At 36.3% G+C, this 19655-nt stretch overlaps 1 protein-coding gene across 6 annotated transcripts in view; it reads left to right on the top strand.

Annotated features, from left to right (window-relative positions):
* Nucleotides 1-19655, top strand: part of PTPRM (protein tyrosine phosphatase receptor type M) — a 440953-nt gene that overhangs the window by 146700 nt on the left and 274598 nt on the right. For all 6 annotated transcript variants that reach the window (XM_066183184.1, XM_066183199.1, XM_066183217.1 and 3 more), the window contains exons 4-6: nt 215-293; nt 3262-3377; nt 17991-18165. In XM_066183184.1, coding sequence (XP_066039281.1) covers nt 215-293; nt 3262-3377; nt 17991-18165 — 370 coding nt within the window. The remainder of the gene's footprint in view (nt 1-214; nt 294-3261; nt 3378-17990; nt 18166-19655) is intronic.

Raw genomic sequence — 19655 nt, forward strand, 5'->3', positions numbered from 1 at the left:
AAATCTTCAGAAATGATGTAAACATGAAAGATGTAATTTAAGTTCTGGTTAATTTTAATGTTAAGAGCAAAAAAAATTGAGGGTTTTAGGATTTTTTTTGTTTTCCAGGTGTTCTTAACATCTTGAAAGAGTTGATGTATTTTTCCATGACAAACTATTTCTATATTCCCTGTGTTCCAAAGATGCTAACTGAAGTTCTCTTTCTGCTTTTCAGGTTGTTTTTGAAGTGGTTACTTCAGGTCACTCTGGATATGTGGCTATTGATGAAGTGAAAGTTCTAGGACATCCATGTAGTAAGTACCTATCTTGTGTTGTAAAGCCCTAAAATAAATGTGCCACTATGCTTTGTTAAATATGGAGCAAAAGATAAGGAAAATATCAGAAAACAATGTAACTGCCATAAGTAGAGGCTGAGTATATATATGAAGTGTTGCTAAACATGGCATCATTGCACCTTATTGTCTTCAGAGACATCTCTCCTGTGTGCACCTTGTGTACAGCTCTTAGCATGGGTCCCAAACCCAAACTGTTTTAGAACAAAATCACCAAATCATCGTGATTCTGTGATTCTAAGATTTGTTGGTGAATTTCCTGTCTGCAGCAAAAATTCAGTGCAGCCACAAGCTGAGACATTAGTGAGAGCAGTTTTTCAACACAACAGCTGAGTATAAATAATTTTTTTTTCCAAGGCTTAGAAGGAAGAAAACTCAGCTGGCTGAGGACTGAGGCTTTGCTAAGCAAGGTTACTTAGGGTACTTCCCATGGTTCATGGCTCCATTTCTGCACTGTTTTACTTCTTTATACTTCAGATATGTTTCTTTATCTCATTATTAAGAATATGTAGTACTTAATTATCCTGAATTGCCAAGTCAAACCTTGTAAATAAAGCTTTAATGTGGTAATCCAGACATAATTAAATAGCCTACTTAAATAAAACATTACTTCACATGTGTGCTGTTTTTTAAATAAGATGTATTAAGATCATGCATGAAGAGTAGATTGTGATGTTACTGACCAAATGACTGAGTGGGGCAGAAGACACCAACCTCTGTGTGATTGTTCCTCTTATACGGTATTTTTGCTTTCATGCATTTGTTGCGGCTTTTAAGTAAGAGCTGTGATTCCAAATAAAAAGTGCGCTATCAGTTAGTACCAAAGCACCTCATAAAAATGGTTTTAGTGTTAATGGCAAGAAGACACACACATTTCTTCAAACACTGAGACAGTTATGCAGAATCAGCAGCTGTTATTTCTTGAGTCACTTACTTCTAATAAACACAGCAGGGTCTCATGTTGTTAGAAAGTATAGATGCGTCTGCCTTTTGAATTTATATCCTTGGTTCAGGTAGGATAAGTCTGAAGCAGCATTTTAGCAGCTTACTAATTTTTTTATACAGATCTTGAGAGGTTTGGTCTGTGCATTTGTACCAATCAATTCTCAAAACCTGCAAATACTTCTTGTAAATGTGGAGGCTGAGTTACAACCCATAGCATGTAGAGTTCTAACAACAGTATTGAAATGCAAAAGCTTTAATGAAAAGTTCTTGGATGAAGTAATTAAAATGTTAGAAATTAAGACATCAAACCAGTTAAATTGTCTAAAGAAAACTGAAAAAGTGTGAAAATTGGAGTAAAACTACTCTGTGTCTAAAACTTTGTAAAGCTCATCATGATATTCTTTCTGTATATTCCTAGAAAAAAAATTTCTGAAATTATTAACTCTTTAAACAAAAATCAAAATGGGAAGAATCTTCGATAGGTAGTTGCCTGGGTAGTACAAAAAAGACCAAGCCAAAGAACAGATTGTAGGCATGTAGAAATGACAGGGATGGGTTGTGATAGATGGGCAGGTTTGTGTGTGTGTGTATGTGTGTGTGTGTGTGTTTGTTTCTAAAACCCGATGCTCTTCCCCACTTAGGCCATACTTGTTAATTCAGAAAAGCTAGTTTTCTAGAGTTTAAGAAGACCAAGGAACAAGTAAAATAAAAAAAAAAAAAAAAAGAAAATGCCAGCTGAAAAATGGGGAACACACTGAAGAATTTTACTGGATATTCTGGCACTAATAGTTTCATAGGCAAAGAAGTGGATATTTTTGATCTAAAATCTGTCCTAATTGGGAAATGTTAAAAAAAAAAAGGCTGTTTGTGTAATAACTTTGCCGTAAGGATAGTTACGAATATATTTTATCCCATATTTAGATAATAAGTGGAGCTATTTTATTCTGTCTCCTTCTTCTTACGCTGTCTTGCATTGGATATTTAGCAACCATTTCGTGAAGCTAGCTATTTATAAACTGTTTAAAAATGCAATTTCTCCCAATAGTATGGGTTTTTAAGAAATTATCAACCCTTCAAATGCTTGTAATGCTCTGCAAAGAAACAGATGTTCAGTTTTCCAGTCTACTGCTAGCACTAAGATTTTCATGTTGAAAATCCATGTTCAAAGCCTGGTTTATCCATTAGTATATACAGTGCAAGCAGTCTGCTTGGCTGCAGTAGGATTTGAGTAGGTTGAGGAATATTGTGCTTTAAAGGATAGGTTTCTGTTTCAAATATCTATATTTTTCTGTATTGCGTGCTTGACTCTTTCTAGTAAAACAAAAATACGCACACTGTCTTTTTTACTTCACTGGATATAATTCTTGTTTGAATATCAGTTTCATTCATTAGCTTACTTGTAGGTATGTTGCTTTAATTTTTACTGAGATTGTTTTCTCTTTCGGAATGAAGAATTAGCATTGGTATGGAGAATATTTGTTGTGTTTTGGTTTTTTTCTGCAGTGTTGTTGAAAAGAATTGTGTTTAAAGAATACAGCTGTAGTCGGTGAGGAGCGTCTGTTAGTATTGTACCTGTTTGGTGGGCTGCATTTCTAAAGGATCTCTTATATAAGAAGTGTACTTGGTTAGGAAAAAAAAAATCCGTTTCCCTGATAAAATCTGTTTTTTACTGGCTTGTCTAGTTGCTAGTGTAAGCATCTAATAGGTTTGTCTTCAAAATATTATTAGTTTCCAATATGATCTTTTTTAATAGATTGTTATTACAAAAGGAATGCTGAGCTAAGGTAATTTACACAGCAGGAGCAATTACACAGCACCCTTCTATTCTGCTCTTTTCAAGGCATGGAAGTAAACCAACCTAGAATCTAATGTGTAGTCAGTGACTTGAACCTTTTAAAGCAGAACTATTTTGTTTGCTTGGAGTATTTTTTATAGCCAGTACTTCGGTCTTGCATAACTTTAACACTTGTGTCTTTTCCAACAGCAAAAACTCCCCATTTCTTGCGTCTTCAGAGTGTGGAAGTCAATGCAGGACAGTTTGCTACCTTTCAATGCACTGCCAATGGTGGAACAGACGCAGGTGACAGACTCTGGTTACAGGTAATTTCTTCTCTTCCTAATGCACGGATATCTGGAGAGAGGAGAGACACTCAAAGGAATGTAAAACATGAAAAATTATGGTCTGTCCATTTCATCAGTATTAGATTTTCTAGTGCCTTTGAACTGCTGCATGGTAGGTATTCTGTTGTAGAAATTGCTACTGAAAGATTTTCCTGCCTCGTTTCAGTGGAATGCCTTACTGAAAATAAAGGTGCTCTTTTTCTTACGTGTGTCTATCATGAGTAAAGCCTAAATCCCCAAGGAAGAACAGGTGATTTTCTTACAATGTCTGTGCTGGCTAACTGCAATATTACGCATAGTGATTTTCTTGGCTTTCATCTATCTCTGTTTAGTATTTTCAGCTAAAATCCCATTCTTACAGTTTAGGTGTAGAGAAGACCATAGATGACAGTCAAATTTGACCTTCTGTATTACAGAGCCAAAAAATCTTACTTATATTCATTGAGTCCATTGTTTTTTACTAAATCAGTAATGTAGCTTCTAGATGGTGTCAGATCTTGATTTAACGTCTGTCTCCAACTCCTTTCAGTAAAGATAGTGTTCTCTCATTCATATATGTATCCTCATATCAAACCCATGTCTTTTTGCTTGATCTCTTTTAATAACGGGGGTGCAAGTTAAATGGCTGTCTTGTTGCCATGATTGCAGAGTTGTTCCCTACAGCAAGTGATATTGAGTGTTTGGACTTAGCATTAGGAGTACAGCAGCCTCCAGATCCCAGTGATTTCCATACATGAAAACCAACATGCCGGAACTGAGACACTGTCTGTGAGAAGGAAGTAAGGACAATCAAAATAACTGAAACAATGTCTGAGAAGATCAGTCAGATGAAGCTGTAGTAAGTGGAGAAAGAGGGATAGGTGATATTGGCAGTGGTAACTGGTGGAACTTTGAAATTAAATTCTCTATTTTTGCTTTTAAAAAATTTCAGGCTTTTACTGTAGTTATCATTTTCTACTGCATTTGCATTTCCTCAATTATTCATTTTAGTGTGTCAAGTTAAACAACCAAGTAGTTGCAAGAAATCTAACACAAAAAATAATGTCACTTGAAAAGCAACACCTGATATTTATCTGTATATGAATGATGAACTGTTATGTCTGTTCAGAAAGAGCCTGATCAAATACATTGAAGGCCATGAAAATCTCCTTTGGTTTTATTTGTGTTTGCATGGACATTTCCAACCTCTTGCCAATACAAGGCTGATATTTTTCTAGTGCTCCAGCCCCTTAAAGACAGTGTTGAATTGGTAGAATTACACTTCTGCCTTTCCTAAGCCACAAAGATTTTTTGAAAGAATTATTCTTCTAGTCATGAAAGGGTTTAGCATGTATGGGAAAATAATGGGTTGCTATTTCATCAATTATATCTTTTCTAGAACTTTTGAACTTCAACGTAATGTTCTATTGCAAAACTGAAGATAGAATTCAATATAAGGAAATTCTCATTCCATTCAATTTTTCCAAATGTTTCAGGACAGTATCATTTCACCTTTAATTTTTTTCCACAGAATTTAGGACACACATATTCTTTATCAGGCTAGAATTTATTTATTTATTGTAGAATTGAAATATCCTTCTAGACTTCATGTAACACAACACTATTTTATTAACAACATAGCAATTCCAAAATAGTTGAGCTTAGTTGAGTTGATTCCTTGTTTATACATGATTATGAGTATTTTTTTTTCTATATGAAGGATAAGAAGGTAGTGACAGACAGACTTTTAGAAGAATTTTATCTTCCTACAGGGCCACCGTTTATTTATTCTGCCTGTACAACTATAGGTCCCCCTGGTAATCAGCCTAAGGTTGTGCAAATTCCAGGTGTGCCTTTGCATGAGAATGTTTTAGAAGGTGACAGGATCTCCTGAATAGCTTGGATTTATTTTTGCACTTGTTTGCCAGTTCCCACAGATGTCTGCTGCAACTTTACAGTAAGACTGATCAAGCAGCTCCATTTGTGAGATGCTGCAAATCAAGGCTGTGAGATAACAGCTCCCTACAGGATCAGCTGTATTTTAGCACTCTAGGTCATTATTGGGTAACAGACCCCCAGCCCTTGCAGCTGTCCATTCATCACCTGCCTCTCTGGTTTCATTGTGTTATGCTGAATTTTGTATATGCCTGTGTATGACATGTCATGACACTGCAGCAGGACTATGAATGCAATGGATCTATCAGTAACAGCTGTCAGAAAACATGGTATCTTCTACATCATATGACTGGTTTAATGGACTTTGAAGATCCTTGCGTTCCCAGCAGCACCAAACCCAATATTCAACTACAAAATATCTTCATAAAAGACATTCTTATATACACTAGAGCTGGAATAAAATGAACACCATTCCTTGGGAACATTGATGCTACCACTCTGGTAAGAGGCATTTGGGCTTTAGGGGTACTGCAAACAAATCCTGCAATCTCTTTGATGTGCTTAGTTTGTTCACCAGTAAGACTAAGCCTTTTCTACTCTCCTTTTGGTGGTTTGTTTCATTAGACCTAAAAAACCTTAAGGGTAAATGATTGCAAATAAATACAGTTGAGTGATATTATCAAGGGCTTTTTAGCATTTCTTCCATGTAGGTCGTATCAGGAGGCCTAATCTGTTGGATTTGACAATTTCAGAATACTGTGACATAATTTGCTCCCAAATGATTTCCAGTACCTGTCATTCTTTTCAGATTCACATTGTTAGTCTGAAGTACAGGTAAATTGCCAGGATGAAATCACAAACCCACTGAATTCAGTGGCATTTCTGCACTTTCCAGTAGTGGCAGGATTTCATTACTGTACTTCTGTCTCTTTTATTTAGTACCTATCTGTTTCTGTGCATCAGGGTTCAAGTTTGCAGGTACACATTTATCTGACGAACAAATTCTTTTTACAGTCTACTAGACTGTGAGGGCTGTATGTTCTTTAAAACAGATGAATAGTTGTGAGTTGGTTTATTGTTTTAGTCTCCATGTCTTTTCAAAGTACTTGTTGGAAACAGCGTAGATGTTCTTTGTCAAATAATGCCCAGGCCTTGAAGCAGTTCTTAGTGAAATCCATAACTCATACTTTACTTCCCTCAGGTTTTTTTTCACTTTTCAAGTCTTTCCCACTCTTATTCCCTATGGAACATGAAGTCTGTTAATTTATGGAGTACTGTAGAACTTTTTGCAATTGAAAGGGCCGCGAGGGAATCACAATTCATATGTTTGCTGCTCAAATTAGACCACTGAGGCATGAAATTTGCTTCATGATGCTGTGATCAGTATTTACTCTTTCGGGAAAGGTAAGACAGAAAGCTGTTTACCTACTGCATACTGCAGAAAAACATTTTTCCCTCATTCCACTAGGCAGCCATACTCTGTAGTTCATCAGCTATGATCATAAGCTTGTCAGGTAATTTGACAGCAAATTGTGGGTATTTTCAGTGATACCACTTCAGGTTAAATTCAAATGAAAGGACTCAAGAATACCGCATGGTACCATACAAGTTTGGGTTTTTTTGTCGTTGTAATTAGTGTCTGGTTAGTAACGTCATTGGTTAGATTGTATGTTTATGAGTTCACATCTCCACTAGCTTATATTCTAAATGTAAACATACCTTAAAAATAAATCTGAATCTCTGCAATTAACAGATGTGTCTAATCTGATTAAATTTTCTTTTTCACATCTGTGAACAATCCAGGCTATTGCCAGTATGGGATGACTCCTTCTCCTATTGAATGGTTGAGCAAAAATGTCATTCCTGTGCTCCTTCCTGTGCTCCCACTGTTGGAAAGAAATGAACCGGTGGAACACTGAACCATTAATGGTCAAATGAAAGCAGCTGAGACAGTCTTCTGAAAAGACTGTTATCCTGTAAAGTGGCATAGGAAACACAAATCTGAATTACAGGAGAGAGGGGGTAGAATTCCTTTTTGGAAGTAACCTGCTTCTGGTGCAATGTATTGGCTGCAAAGAATTGGCTTGGTTTTCCGTAGCTTCTGAAGCCTGTCTCCATCTCTTCATTTTCCCATCCTCATCTGCTACTTCTCATTATTTGCAGTGAGTTTGTTCAGTTGCCTCTGTCTGCTGCTTATTCTTAGAATGATCTACAGTATGATTTACAGGAAATTGCTGTCAAATCATACCCAGATATAATGAAATTCCATTTTAATATCAAACACAATCTTTTGATATTGCAGTTGCATTTTTCAGACATGTGCTTTGACTCAATGTGAGTAGCCTTTCTTGAGAGAGGTTCCTCAAAAACTGGAAAGCTATAGCTGATGAAAAAGAGAGGTCATCACTTCACTGCAGTAATTTATTTTTCCTGGCTTTATTCTAAAACATGGTTGAAATGTAAATAGTTACTTTAAAATGTAATTCTCAAACACATAATTTTTATTGCAGAAATAGAGAACTAAAAGTAGAAATTTGTTGACGGTGAGCAGATTACAAGAGGATCTCAGGATATGTCTGACAGCTGTAGTAAGCAGTATCATCAAATTTACCAGTAGCAAGAGACTAATGGATATTTTTTTGATAAAAAAGGAGAGGGTGAAATCTTTCGTACCTTGGTTTGTGCATACAGGATGTGTACTACTTCATTTGTAGCCAAGAAACTAAGAACAGTATCACTTTAATGACCAGTCTCTCTCATACCTTATGTAAATAGTTTATTTCCTGGATTTGGCATTTCTTTTTGTCTTTCCTGAAAGCTGTCTTTCACCTTATTCAGGGTATTTTTTTTTTTGTCTGTATCCTCAGTAATCTTTTGCTGAAGTTGTGAAGACGATGAAGGATTTTATTCATCTATGTACAAACCTACCTGTATGCATTATTTATTACTTTTTCAAAGGAAGAGATATAGTCCTGTGTCAGAGGGAGTTCTGGAAAGCAAATTGTTTTCCTCAGGAATACCCACATACCCAAATGAGAGGTATCAAAAACATCCTTGTAAGAATGTAGAACCAGTGAAATGACTCTTGGCAGATGATGAAAATCAAATAGATTTATAGGATATACAAAATTGTGTGTGTGTGTGCTTGTTTATGTAAATTGCATACAGTAACCCAGAACGTGAACAAAGTCATGGACTTCATAAGAATTTTCTGTTGTGCTTTAAACTCTCTGAGACTTTCCCAAAATTATCATTTTCATTGCTAAGTTTTGAAGCACTTGAGGAAAAAAATGTTTCAGCCATTTTTGAGTACCAAGATAATGAAGCAGTAATTTAACTTTTAAATCATACACATGTATAACGACTTAGTTACACAAACAGGTGGAACTATTAATGTAAACTGTACAGTAAGATAGACCTAAAGATGTTCTTTTGAACATTAAAGTATTTGGTGTTTGATGAGTAGGTGCATTTATGTCCTACAGGAGTGCACAAGACCATTTTTCCTCCTGCTCATCAATAGCTCAGTCTTCCAAGACTGGTCAAACCACCTCGTGCACTGCAAGTTTTCTTTAGTCCATTGCCTTGAGAAGAGCTTTAATGACATCAGTCAGCTAAAGATTTTTCCAAGATTGGGTGCATACTGAAGCGTGTGCAGCCTGATGTGGTTTTTTGTAGATAACATAAGATGATTTTTCTGTTAGAAGAAAAGTTAATGTCTGGTAGGAGAGGACACTGTATATTATTGCATAGGTGAAAGTTAATTTTTTTTTCTTTAATTCTGGTGATTATCTGATATTATTTCCAGATTTTCGAATGTTAATTTCTTTGTGTCCCAGTCATGTATATGTCACTCATGTATATATATTTAGTACTTTTTTTGTAGTTTATATTCTGTATTTTCTATTAGTTGTGATTAATCAGTTTTAGTTGTTTTTCAGTAATTGCAGAGTATATGGCAGAAAAACATGTATGAAGAACAGACTGTAGGAGGCTTGTGAAATGTATTGTGTTTGTGTTGCCTCTTCTCTGTGGTGGTGCTGGTCATCCATCAGGTTGCAAGGAGTGATAATGGGTGGTGTCCTCCAAAAGCCTTTCTTCACCACCTGTCCGGCAGAGGTGCTATCTGCTCTGCCAAGAGTGCTTGTGACACTAAAATATGCAGTTGATATCCAACTAGTATACCAAATTGTTCCTGCTTGTGAAGGCAATGTGGGGCCTGATGAATAGAGGCACTAAAGTTTGAAAAAGCCTTTTTATCACAAAAATATTGCTCCTCATCTGCTGTTTCTTTGGCAATCTCCAGTGTCCAAAAGAGATTTGAGAGAAGAAGTAAATCTGAAACATTCATGAACTGTAGAAGTTTTGCTTTTAGAGGTACACTCTAAACTCTGTTAAATCCACCTGGACCTTCATTATGGACAACAGTGCAAAACCTTAAGAAACCTGGGGAAAGCTTGGCAAAGTTTGTTTGCAAGTACCCTGAACAATTAGTGGATTTTGATCTTCCACATTTGCTAAAGTTGCATGTTATATCTTTAGTGTCAGAAGTACCATGCAAGAGAGCTGTTATTATTTTTGTATTACAAGGATGATATAGACCCTGGCCTCTGGACAAAATACTTGTGGTAACAGCTGGTAATAGTTCTTGTTTCTTCTTCCTTTTCTCCCTGGTTTTGATATGTATCTCAGGTATTCAGAGGTGACCAAATATTAATGACCTGACTGCATACATTGATTTGCAGAAAATTTGCTCATCTGCAGACAGTTATGGACTTAAGTCAGAGGCAATACACATAAACCTTTCCTTCCTCCATCCCCACAAATCTATTCTGATTTGATGAAGTGACTCATAAGTTGTTCTGGGATTACCTTTATCAGTTAAACCTTTTTTTGAAATTCTTGTCCAATTTTAAAAATGAAGCAACCCAAGTCTTCACTTTTCAAGAAACTCATTGTGATGTGTTAGTCTTCCAGTTATTCTGGAGTGTTAAATAATAAAATGGTGATTAGCAGACCTCAGATAATGAAACAGTTGACCTGTGCCACAGAGGGCTGGTTAAATTCAGCTTTACTTTCAAGAGTGCAGGATGTTGGCCTGTTTCTGGATCCTGAAGTTTGCCTTGATACGAAGCACTGTTCAGCAGCAGTAGAATCACTTAAGGACATGTAAGAACTAGGGAACTGATGAAATAGATTCAGTAACTTTTCTGCGCTATGCTGGACCTTTGAGAGGAAGAAACAATGACCTTTACCATGAATACTGCCAGTAAAATATACATACTTACTTTTGGGAGGAAGGTACCTTGTTCAAATTGGAGTTGAGGAGAAGCTTTTTTTTTTCAGAAAAAGAATAAAGGCTGTTGAAGCAAGGCTGTTTCGAGGCAGGGAGAACCAAAGTAAAGTTTAAGTTAAATCCAAAGAGAACATGATGGGAAGGAAACCGACCACTGGGGAAGGTGACTATTGGGGGTGGAAGCTGTTAAACTGTTACTTGGTTGCTGTGACTGTCTCAGTCAATTAAATCTGAAACATCTCTAGCCAAACCCCTCTGTATCAGCTTCCCTGTTACATGAACCAACTTGTGCCTTCCTTACTACAGATTGTTACTGCTATGGTTGTCTTTATTTACAAATTGAAATGTCAGTATTGAGGGGTTTATTACAGCTTTCTTTTCTGCCTGTCTTCTCACCATTCATTCCTCCCATTTGGAAGAATCTGTGCAGGAGGCAGTAGCTGAACCCTTAATGATTTGTCACCCCCAAATCTGTGTGTTTCTTTCTTGGCTGCTTCTTCTTTACCTGCTTTGTAGGACTCAGTATCACTTTGGCTTTGCCTGCTATTCTCCTTGTTTTAAACTTTGGAATAGATTTTAGGCTGACCCCAGAACTTCTGTGTTGGAGTTTTTTCTTCTTCCCATGCTGCCTTTCTTCCCAAGATTAACACTTTGGTAGTGAAGGGAATTTGAGGCATGAGTGCACTGGTTTTGAAGTCTCCTTATGTAGTTGCATAGAAAAGGCAGACAAAGACCTGCGTTACTGTGCTTTGTATGGTGCGTACCAATGAAAATTAAGCTAATGAACTCTACTTCCTAATTTTTTTCTCATCTCTTTGCTCCTTTCTAGCCCCTCCATAAGCCTGGCATCTGCAGAATGCCAAACCCCAGAGTATTTAAATTCTCAAATATGTTCTCTTCAGTTTTTAGCAAGGTGTTCATCCTAGCTCTTGGAATTTTAAACACAAATAGAAGGATGATGAGAAGTACTAAGTGTTGCGTACTTCAAGGAATTGAATACAGTATTAGAGTAAGTGTCTTTATAAGTAGGGCTGTGAGTTCAACAAAATGCGTAGTAGATACGCGGATCATTGCCATAATTTTTATCCAAATGTTTGATAGATATTTCCTGGTACTTTGCTTTCTCCAGATGTTTCTGAGGCTGTAGTTTCCTACAACTCATTTTATGTTCTATTGTGTGCTATTAAAAATGAATGGAAAGAAGACTTGGAGTTTTACATATTTTCTGAGAACTGGCAAATTGTTAGAGGATATTAACTCTTCTTAGCTGCTCTGGAATTTAAAGTAAAAATAAGAAGTAGATTGAACAAGGGTTTAATTTTGGGGTTGATTTTTCTTACTTTTAAAATGTCTGTGTAATGGTAACAGATTTTTTCCTGTCAAAATGATACAAAATAATTTCAGTATATGATCAGAGTGTAACTGCTTTGGTTAAATTACATGGAGTTTAATGACTCCAGAAAATGCGTTGTCTTTGTTTATTTTCTGTGTATGTAACTGGGTCTTCAAATAGTCAGTGCTTAATATTTGATAATGTGACTACTCAATATGTAACTTAAATAATATTTTACAGTAGTACCTGACAACTCCAGCCAATATTTAGGTTTAGTCATAATAAACAGGGATTTTTGGAGAGCTGTGTGATTTGAAGAAAAGACTCAGTTATCAAACATTAAAATATTGAAAGGAGAAACCTTTCTTGAAAGGTAAAATAATAATAGTTTGCTTGAATGCCCATTAGTTACACCTGAAGAATGCAATTCTGTGTCATAGCAGAATAATTCCAAATGGGACAATAATAATCTTTTTCCTCATGGCCTTATTACTTGAATGAAATATACTTGTTAACTTAAACAGGTGGAATGAATACAGGATAATCACAGGATGTGTGATGGCTCTAATCTAGACTGACAAACAGTTGTCTTGGTTATGAATACAAATCTAGAAATTCAGAGGTAGCCGTCTTAGGTACTGGAATTATATGAACTCTGCAAAGCAATTTTCCTGAGGTATTAATTACTATCTGATTTAGATTTTATACATATTTTTAAACAAAAATTGCTTCTGGCCATGCTGGTTTTATTTGAGATCCCACTGGTATAACTCTAATCATCATTTAATAAATGTGCATATTTGAAAGTGGGATAATGCAAACCCTTTCTTCTGTTAAATGTGTAGAAAGCTGCCTAATCTACCTGTATGGACAGAGGGTGACTGATGTTTCCTTTTAACTCTCTTCTCACGAAATTGTTGTTACACGCCTTGGGAGCGATTATTGCTGGTAGTGCTGAATGTAACATCCCAGAACTTCAATGTCTTTGAATTGCTGCGGCATATTTGTTAAAAGTATTTCAGAAAAAAAGGTTTAATATATAGATTGTTGCTGCTAAATTGCTGTTCATTTAAAAGACTTAGAGTTAGTTCATTGCCAAGAAGAGCCAGTAAGTGTAATTTAAATAACTATCAACCTGTTTCTTTTCATTCCAACCTGCCTAAAATGGAAAAATAATGTGCATTTTAAAGTGCTTTAAGCTGTCTGTATATGCATTTAGTATGTTGGTACTTGGAATATGGGTTTTTCAAGATGTGTATATCCTGAAGTTAAATTAAGCTTATTCTTTAATATCCCTATATATTAAATAACTTGTTTAATAGAAAATTTATTCTTACAAGTGACATACCAGGTACATATTTTCATTAGTTGACTTAAAGTAGCATTTTTTAATATATGCATTTGGTATTTTTAAAAAGCTTTCTCAGAGCATTTGAAAATGGACAGGTTCCTCAGCAGCCAATGGAATCTGCTATTTTCATTTTTGGATCTCAATATTTATTCTGTGGCCATAGTTCTTGTGTTCTAAGGAGGTGAGATAGCTCTACCCTGGGGACGTGACCTTTGTAGTCCAAGCAGGTCTAACATTAAATGACTATGGCAGCTTCCTCTTTCCAAAGAATGAAGTATCCTGTTCACACAGTTCTCCAAGTCCCAGGGGCAGGAAAAGCTAGCAGCCCTAATCAGCAGTAAAGCCTTAGACTTTTGTGTGGCAAATCAGGGTTAAGAAAAGAAAGTTAAAAGAACCATATTAATTTTTGAATTATATTAAAAAAAAGAAATAAAAGCCCCACCCAGAAAACAGGATACTACAAATTTGCTCCAATAACCTCTTCTAGTAGGTCTTAATACCAGTACCATAGTGTTGTATTGTAAGTCATGAGTTTTATCCTCGTTTCTGGAATGGGGTTAGTAAATTACAGACTTGTCATTTTTTTTGTTTATTTTTCAATAAAATATTGGGAAGACACAGGCTCTCATGTAAAAAGTGAGAGTTTGCAAGACCCACTGGTAAATTTCAGAATCTCAAAAAACCTGATACTAAACTTTGAATGACTATAGCTAGTAAAACTGTGTATCATAAACGAACTCTTTATTTGTGGGAGTTCAGATTGTTGCATTAGTGAGTGATGAAAACTTACTTTTCTGAATGCTACTAAAAATAGTTCATCATAAAGGAATTGTACCAGGATGTGCTAGTATGTTTAATAAACAAATTTTCATTTGATATGTTATTTTTAGCTATTCTAAATGGAATAGCTGTTGGCAGTCAGCACTGAGAGCTTGTAATTTATCTTAGAGTGAGCTGAAATGGGCCTGTTACAAACTGGAAAAAAGATACCGTACCTGGGTAACTCACTGAAGTCATTGCAGTAAGTCAGAGAGAACAAAATCTGAATCACAAATAAAGAGAGTGAAGCTGGATGTGTGGGTACTGTTATAACAGAAACAAACATGTATTCATGTATCAAATTGCGAATAGCATTTTTTCAGATTAAAAATAGTCTTTTGCCATTTGTTCACTACTGAAATAAGAGTTTGGGAGAAGTTGTAGGTGTGGCATTTTTTTTTTATTATTTTTTTTCTATGCAGCCTTGCTAACTGTCTTCTGCAGTGCTTATAGATTGAACTTTTCTTATACTTGAATTCATTACCTTCATTACTGTTCCTTTATGCTTAGGCTTAAATCAATTAGGCAGCTCTCCTACTCATTTGCTGTGATCCCAGAAGGGAGGGAAAACTTGCTCTCTTGGGCTGTATTTTTTCTTGTGGAACGTAAAGCAATTATGTTTCTTAGTCTTTGTCTGTTCCAGACACTATATTTTCCCTGAAAATATTTCTCCCCGAAGAGACTAAAGAAAAAAATTGGGCTTTTTTCTTCTCCTTTGAGTTCTAGTATAAAATGTCATGCTAGTGATTCTGTGGGATTGTTTGAGTTCTAACATATAATTAGACACTCTACACTTTGCCTCCATGAGTTTGTAATGTTCAAGAGAAGTCAGTCAAGATAGTCTTTATTGATAATAATCTCCTGTATATTTTACAGCTTTATTACAGTAATAATAATAATAATAATAATAATAATAATAATAATAATAATAATGGCTTTTTATTCCAGAGCTCTTTCATGAATTTTGAAACCATCATTAATAACCTTTCCTCACCTGTATTTTTGTAGAGGGCAAATATGCTCAAATCCTCTGTGGAGCCAAGCTGAGTTACGTTTAAGATTCCTCTAGCTTTTTCATTTGAGCAAAATGATGTGTACCTCCTGAAGTCTGATTTGGCTTCTCTTTTTTCAGTTAAAATTACTGGTATGTGAATGGATGGCATGTGTCACAAAGCTATGTAAGTCAATTATTTGATCAAACTAAGATTTTCTGTTGTAGAACAGCAGTTAAAACATTCAGAATCTGGTGAGATTAGTGTATTTGAGAATCAGCAGAAGGTGAAAAAGATTATGGGACCCAAGTGAAATAGTAATTTATTGTAACTGCTACAGTGCATTGATTAGTTCCAATTTCCATTTTAAATATGCATGAAAAAGATGGGAAATAATGTCCTGTGGGGCTGGGTATTGAAGTGGTTGCCTTCAAGGACTGCTAGCAGTTTCTCTGAACACTCAGACCCTGAAGTTGAGAATTTCTACCAGCCACTTGGAGGTATGAGGTCCTTGGGGGCATGGTGGTAGGAGACAGTTCTCTGTGTATGGCCAGGAGGGACTGTGTATGCATCGTATCTTGCCATGATTGCCCATGAACTGCAAATTAAGGCAGAAATTACAGTGGCATTATCTAGTCCTTTCCCTTCATCTCTTTCTCCATGGGAACAGCAAGAAATTGTTATTTTAGAATGTCTACACAGTTCTTCAGTTGTATGGTAACTCATAAGAGTCCTGGTAAATTGTGGATGCAGGTTTCCCGCGTGGAAGGGAGGGTGTACTGTGCAGGCTGTAGAGCAGAGGAGTTTGTTCACACTCTAAACTAGCTGAGCTAGTTTAGGTGGTAGAATTAATCAGTGTGTGGCAGTATGTTTTTCCCTAGGGAATAACTTACCCTGTTTCTGGGCAGGATAAAGTAGCCTGCATGAGGCTTCCTGATGTTGCAACTAGAAAAATGGGAATAGTAATATGGGTGGGTGTAATGTGACCACAAGATTTGGGTATGTACAGGATCCTTCAAGAGTCTGAAAGCAGCAGTAACATACTTTAAAACTGGCTTATGGCTTGTGATTGATCAGCAGTTCTGATTATCAGGATTAATAAAGTTATTGTAATAGGTAAGAAATAATGTGGCTTTTAAGAAATATTAATTCTCCAGAATCGTAATTAACCCACTGCTTATCTCCTGTTATCTGCAGCCTTTCTGGCTAGAAAGATATTACAGTGGCAAAACTGGTAAAAATAGTAGTTTCAAAATAGTAGTTTGGAATGTTTCTTTCCAAGTCTAAGTTTTGGTAACTGCCATGCCATGTCACGTGCTCTATCAGCAGCTCAAACTTTGAGGAATCTTAAGGAACTGTCATCTGAAGTATCTGAAGTAATTCTCGAGTAATAATTTACAGCTGAGTAATTTTTAAGGCATGATAGCATGTTCTTCTATGGACGTCTAACACACATTTTTTTTATCTTTCACACAAGCTTTACATCACACACGTTTTCTTTTGAAGAGGAAATAACTCTACGTTACTGTGCATTAGAATCAGTATTCATTGTTAATTATGTTGCTTCTTTGGTATAGCAGCATGATTAACTTCGACTTGGTTTTGTGATTTACAAATGAGTTTAATTTTGTGTGACTTTTTTAAAAGTCTTTTGTTATAACTTGTATTTCAAGGATTTATCCAATTTAGTGGCAAATAAGATAACAGTACAATGAGATCACTGTTTCCTATATGTCTTCAATTCTGCTGGACAAACTACGAACTCCAGGGCAAAAAAGCAGACATCACCAGATATATTGTTGGTTTATAGAAGCTTCATAGCTCAGGACCCTTGACCTGCTTGAAGCTCAAGTCAGAGAAACTTGCTAAACATAGCTGGTGTCATAACAGACATAGCATCAGACAATGTGTGTCCTTCCTGGAGAGAATGATTTTTGTGAAGTGTTGCAGTTTTCCAGTTTCTCTTTGTGTTTTGTTAGTGGTTTCAGCCTTCAGTTTGTTGGAATACATATCATTGTCGGAAAAGTGCATCTTTTTTGTTTGCTTGTTTGGGCTAATGTTGTCAGTAGATATTGGTGGTCGGTTTGATTTCTTTTTTCCATCCAGCATTCATAATTTAATCATTATACATTTTCTGCGAGTTTTTGGATGTTCATAGTTCACATACCCTATTTCATGGTCAGGTGGAGCATGAGTTCTGATGAGGATTTGAGAGCCAAGTCTCTCTGCCATTATCTTTGTGTCGAAGGACGTGGCAAGTTGTCATCTCTGCCTTCTTCTGTCTTCCATTTTTCACTAGTTGTGCTCCTCAGCTGTTACAGGGCTCATTTTCTTGTGCCATATAATGTGTTGACAGCAAGACACTGTGCTGCAATAGAAACTGCTCAGTTTCTAGTGTCGTGCTGAGGAAGTGAGAGTTGGAGACAGCTTCAGGTCATTTACCTGATAAATCTGTGCCTGGTCTCTTCTACCAGAGTTGCTAATAACCCCTTGGGTGGGTGCTGCTATGAGAACCATCCACTGATGTCTCCCTGCAAAGTGCATATGCCAAGCAGCAGATGCAGGGAGGGAAGAAAAAACGCAGACTGACTATGCTGGGCTTCATGTTGTTTTAAAAGAACTAAATTTAAGTATTTGTGTAAAACAAGCTAAGCCAAGTAAATGTTACATTGCTCTCAAATCTTTCTATTCATTAATCTCTAAAGAGTTGAAAAAGCTGTTGATTAATGCTTGCCCACTCGTGATGAATGGTTTAACTCACATGGGAAGGCAGAAAAGTCTCACTGTCACACCTGTAAAAGTAACATACAGACTTCTGCTTTTATCTCTTCTCTCCTCCTGGGGAACTTGAGAGAAGTAAAATGGGTTGTCAGTATTTTTTTCTAATATGACTAATAATATTCTTTGTTTTATTTCCCTTGCCTAGGGTGTTTATGTACGGGATGCACCCTTGAAAGACATTAAAGTGTTCAATGCCCGGCGATTTGTGGCTCTTTTCAGTGTGGTGAATGCCACGAAGCGGGACGCCGGCAACTATCGCTGCATGATCCGCACGGAGGGAGGAGTTGGTGTGTCCAACTATGCAGAACTCATAGTCAAAGGTACTTCACCATACAAATCAGTATTCACATGCTCCGTGTGTGGAATCAGGGCTTGCAGTTGCTAATGCAGTAGGAATGTCACCCGTAGCCTATTAGACTTGATAAGAGGTTCAGTAAATAGATTTTGCTTATGTAAATTTTAAGAGTCTATCCAGCTGTAACAAGGAAGTGATAGAAGAAACCAGGGCTAATTAACTAGGTACTTGCTGATTGATGCTTTAAATATTTCCCCGGAATGCACTGTTTAGGCCTATACATCTTTATAAGCTTTTATTTAAAGTATGAACATAATAATTGCTGCTTACCTCCATTGTGGAGATTGCATTCTAAAAATATACTTACTACAAAATAGGCAAGATTTACATTAAAGTGAACACATAAAATGCACAGATTTCAGTATATGGAGGGGTGTTTTTAAAAACTTTGGTGAACACGAAGGTGTAAGTAGAATGGGAAATAATCTGTCACCAGTAGAAGAAGATGCAAGAAAGCCATAATGAAGAATAAACCATTTTCCAAAAGCAAGAATAGGGTTTTAGTGAAGGTGTTGTAGATAAAATTAAGAGAAACTGGACAAGAGAAGGATGTTGGAAATAACCAGTATGAAGATAAGAAGACAGAGCAAATTGTAGCATGATAACATAGACGAGATATTTGAATGGACAGATGAAAAAAAGAAACAAACAGAGTGGATGAGATGAGAATATAATTTTAAGACATGGTGGAAAAAAATGAGGTTATTTTGGTCCAAGCATGTAAAGAAGATAAAATAGGTGGCCAAAAACAGATACATATGAAAGTCAGCAAAGAAAGGAAGCGTGGACTATAACCCTAGTAGGAATGATTAAGCATCTTTCAGACCTAACACCAGTGAAAACAGGAATGAACACTGCCTGAAGGAGGCAGAGGGAGGAGTTACTGCATCAGTGATGAGAGGTGCAGGAAACCAAAGGAGTTAATTTCTTCTCAGTCTCTTTGATTCAGGGTGTTTTAATTTATTAGTGCTCCTTTTGAGGTGCAATTGATGAAATTATGAAGCGTATCATTAAAGCATTTGTGCTTACCCAGATTCTTTCAGAAAATTTGCACTGGGCACGGTGAGCAAGTGGATAGCCTTAGGGTGTAATCCCATTAACTACTTGTAGAGTGGCTAACTAATTACGGTAATCCCCATCGCCTGTGTTGGTGCTTTTATGAGACCACGTGCAGGTCATTCCTTCTGACCTAAAAAGACTCATTTTAAACATTGCGCTGTAAAACGTTAGATGACTGTACTGAACAGTAGCATTAGGGGCTAATTAATAAATATGCTCTCTTATTGATGACATGTAATTAAGAATTTTTATTTCCTAATTTTTAGCCCATTTTCTTCAAGATCAGTTAGCAGAGTTCAAAGATAACAGGTTGATTTCAGTGCAGCTATATCTTTTTTTAATCTGTTAGCATCCATAAATCATGAAGAATGTATGTGTGCACACACTGCATGTAGT

The sequence above is a fragment of the Chamaea fasciata genome, unplaced genomic scaffold (genome assembly GCF_029207755.1).
Source record: "Chamaea fasciata isolate MVZ Bird 193981 ecotype frontalis unplaced genomic scaffold, bChaFas1.0.hap1 SCAF_1, whole genome shotgun sequence".
Lineage (NCBI taxonomy): Eukaryota > Metazoa > Chordata > Aves > Passeriformes > Sylviidae > Chamaea > Chamaea fasciata.